At 41.6% G+C, this 3,370-nt stretch overlaps 1 protein-coding gene across 1 annotated transcript; it reads left to right on the plus strand.

Moving 5' to 3' along the window:
• The first annotated feature begins 321 nt into the window (after nt 1-321).
• On the plus strand, nt 322-2,201 carry LOC100981058 (large ribosomal subunit protein uL23-like). The gene has a single exon (XM_034953268.2). The coding sequence runs from the start codon at nt 328-330 to the stop codon at nt 799-801; it is 474 nt and encodes a 157-aa protein (XP_034809159.1). The 5' UTR covers nt 322-327; the 3' UTR covers nt 802-2,201.
• Nucleotides 2,202-3,370: the final 1,169 nt, after the last annotated feature.

A 3,370-nucleotide genomic window follows, 5' to 3' on the forward strand; every position in this document is an offset into this window, starting at 1 on the left:
CTCACTTCCTCGACATTAATAATAGTTCTTTATTTCTCTTATTTTGAAGAGAAAAGGTAATTATCTAATATGTGAATGTATTCTTACTGTAAATATCTAAGTGATCGGAAGCGTACCACCCCCCAAACTGGAGAACATTCCCTTCAGCACCCCTTTCACTCTTAGTGCTGCCTCTGGAGGTAAGCACTCCAGAGAATCTAGGTAGAGACTTCTCATCTCTATTCTATTCATTTACACACACACACACACACATGCACACACACACACATAATGTACACACACATATTTATACATCTTTTAAAAATATACCTTTAGCTTTTTCACAAGATGGCGCCAAAAGCGAAGAAGGAAGCTCCTGCCCCTCCTAAAGCTGAAGCCAAAGCGAATGCTTTAAAGGCCAAGAAGGCAGTGTCGAAAGGTGTCCACAGCCACAAAAAAAACAAGATCCACACGTCACCCACCTTCCGGAGGCCCAAGACACTGCGACTCCGGAGGCAGCCCAAATATCTTCGGAAGAGCGCCCCCAGGAGAAACAAGCTTGACCACTATGCTATCATCAAGTTTCCGCTGACCACTGAGTTCACCATGAAGAAGACAGAAGAAAACAACACTCTTGTGTTCATTGTGGATGTTAAAGCCACCACCAAGAACCAGATCAAACAGGCTGGGAAGAAGCTCTATGACATTGATGTGGCCAAAGTCAACACCCTGATTCGGCCTGATGGAGAGAAGAAGGCATATGTTCGACTGGCTCCTAATTACAATGCTTTAGATGTTGCCAACAAAATTGGGATCATCTAAACTGAGTCCAGCTGGCTAATTCCAAATATATGTATAACTTTTCACCATTAAAAAAAAAAAAAAAAATATATATATATATATATATACCTTTAAAAACATCTTTTAATATTGCAGAATTAAACTGTATTTGCTATTCTGGAACTGCTTTTTCTCACTTAGCCACACAATTCAGACATCTTTCCATGCCAGTACACATATATTCATCACAATTTTTAAATGGCAACATAATATTTTATAAGATATGTACAATAGTTCCCCCTGATCCATGGTTTCACTTTCCAGAGCTTTAGTTACCCATGGTCAACTGTGGTTTGGTTACCCATGGTCAACTGCAGTTAAATGGAAAATTCCAGAAAAAACTCATAAGTTTTAAATTGTGCATCCTACTGAGTAGTGTCATCAAATTGTGTGCCATTCCACTCTGTCCAGCCTGTTATGTGGATCATCCTTTCGTCCAGCGTATTCATGCTGTCTACACCATCTGTCCATTAGTCACTTAGTAGCCATCTCTGTTATTGGATAAAAAAAAAAAACATAGCACATATAGAGTTCAGGACTATCCTCAGTTTCAGGCATCCACTGGGGGAGCTTGGAACATATTCCCCATGGATAAAGGGGTACACTCTAATTACTCCTACTGGTAGACATTTAGATTTTTCTCACAGTTTTTCATTATTATATAAATAAATACCTTTAAGCTCTATAGGCTGAGGACCAAGCCATTCATGTTGGCAGCTGCCCCCATGCAACCTGGAGGCAATCCCTCTCCTATACTGTAGAGAAGCCCTTTCTGGGTCTGAGCAAGGACTCTTGTGAGATTAGAGGTCACATAGATCCTTGCACCAGCGTGTCTAAAGCCATGCTCATGGCTGTCATCAAGGTCTAGTTCTTCAAAGGCCAGATGGAAGGGCTGGGACCCAGGCAATCTAAATCATCCACAGTCAGACAATAGAAAAAGGCAAGGTGTCTCCAGGAGATTGGCTTGCAGTTTACCTTGAAAGACTGCCCAAGAAATTGGAACTGATATTTACAACTGTACTTCTCAGGTATTTGAAGATTGGAAATATGAACAAATGTAGATTTTAGGCATGAGTCATTGTCCAATGCACACATTTGAAAAAACACACAAAAAAACATGACTTGACTAAAACGCTGAATGACAGCAGGTGGTAGAGTTGTTGGATGATGCGTCTGCACATTGCAGGCCCTCCATGAAAGTCTCCTGAATGAATGAATGCATTTGTCTGATGTAGAGCCAACTACAGCTTAGCTCCACCTTGATTTTCCTTACAAGTTTACCTCATCACTCTACCAGAATCAGAGAAGTGATAAGGAAATGTCTCACATCCATTCTAGCCTGAGACTCTTCCTCTTCCAGAAAGCATGCCTGGGTCAGTATCACTAAAGGACACTGTCATTCCATATGTTCCCCAGTTGGAATGAGTAGCCTCAATTGTGCTAATTTGAACATGGCTCCAATATCGCTTTGAGAATGTTTCTATATTCGTGTACCATCAAGCTTGTAGATGTCACTGAGACAAGGGTTGTCTTACAGATTCACGTTATATGTTCAGTCCTACACTGTGTCTGTGACAGACACATATGCAGTCTGCCCAATAGAAACTCATCATCCTGTTAAGAAGAAACTTCGTTCACATCTGAAATTACTAGTGAGTTAGGTAATGTACAATATATACTGTATCAATCAGGGTTCCAGTCAGGCAAACAGGAATCATGGCAGATGTTTTAAATAGAGTGTTTCATACAGGAAATTAGTTACAAAAGTGTTAAAAGGGCTGAAAGAACAAAAATGTAAGGTAACCAGAGAATAATAATGACAGGAAAATGGTGGTTGGGGAAGGTGGTGTTAGAGTCCAAGTGTACATGCTGTTGCTTTGTTTGAGGTGCTGTTACAACTGCTGACAGTGCTGGAACCACTGAAGAGGGACCACCCAGGCTAGAGCTGTGACCACTGAGCAGAGGCTGCTTTGGCTGAAGCTGGGGTCATCAAGGGGTTTCAGAAATTTTCAGAGGTGCCCCAAAGCAGGGATGGGGAGAGAGAACAGTGGCTTCTCTTCCTTTTCCATTTCTCTGCCAGAGCCTCTTACTGGAAGCCAGCTGGCAAGGGAACCTGGGAAATGTAGTTTTCAACCTTACAGCCCAGAGTCAGAGGCATGAGTGTGGGGCTGACAGACAACAGGCTAATAAACAACCCAGATTTTAAATGTTGTGATACAGGTGATTGAACAAGACAATGTATAATAAGGGAGTGAGCTTAAAATACAGTTGGTATAAACAAAGTTTTAGAAGAGAGACTACAAGGTACACTGGAGACAGCAAGAAGCTTCCACAACTCTATCAGTGGGAATGTTCTGGATATGAGTGAAGAAACCAACCTCAAACATGCTACGGCTGCAAAAGAGGACTTTATTGGGTTGCATGATTGTGGAATACAGGGTATTCACTGGCTTCAGGGATGGTGGGATCCAGGTCTTGAATGATGTTGCTAGGTTCTGTCTCCTCAGTTTATTGGCTTTGCATGTCTTGACTTTATGCTTCAGACAGACGA

This window comes from Pan paniscus, chromosome 12 (assembly GCF_029289425.2).
Source record: "Pan paniscus chromosome 12, NHGRI_mPanPan1-v2.0_pri, whole genome shotgun sequence".
Lineage (NCBI taxonomy): Eukaryota > Metazoa > Chordata > Mammalia > Primates > Hominidae > Pan > Pan paniscus.

Coding starts and splice junctions, on each gene's coding strand:
- LOC100981058 (XM_034953268.2), top strand. CDS start 328: ATGGCGCCAAAAGCGAAGAAGGAAGCTCCTGCCCCTCCTAAAGCTGAA.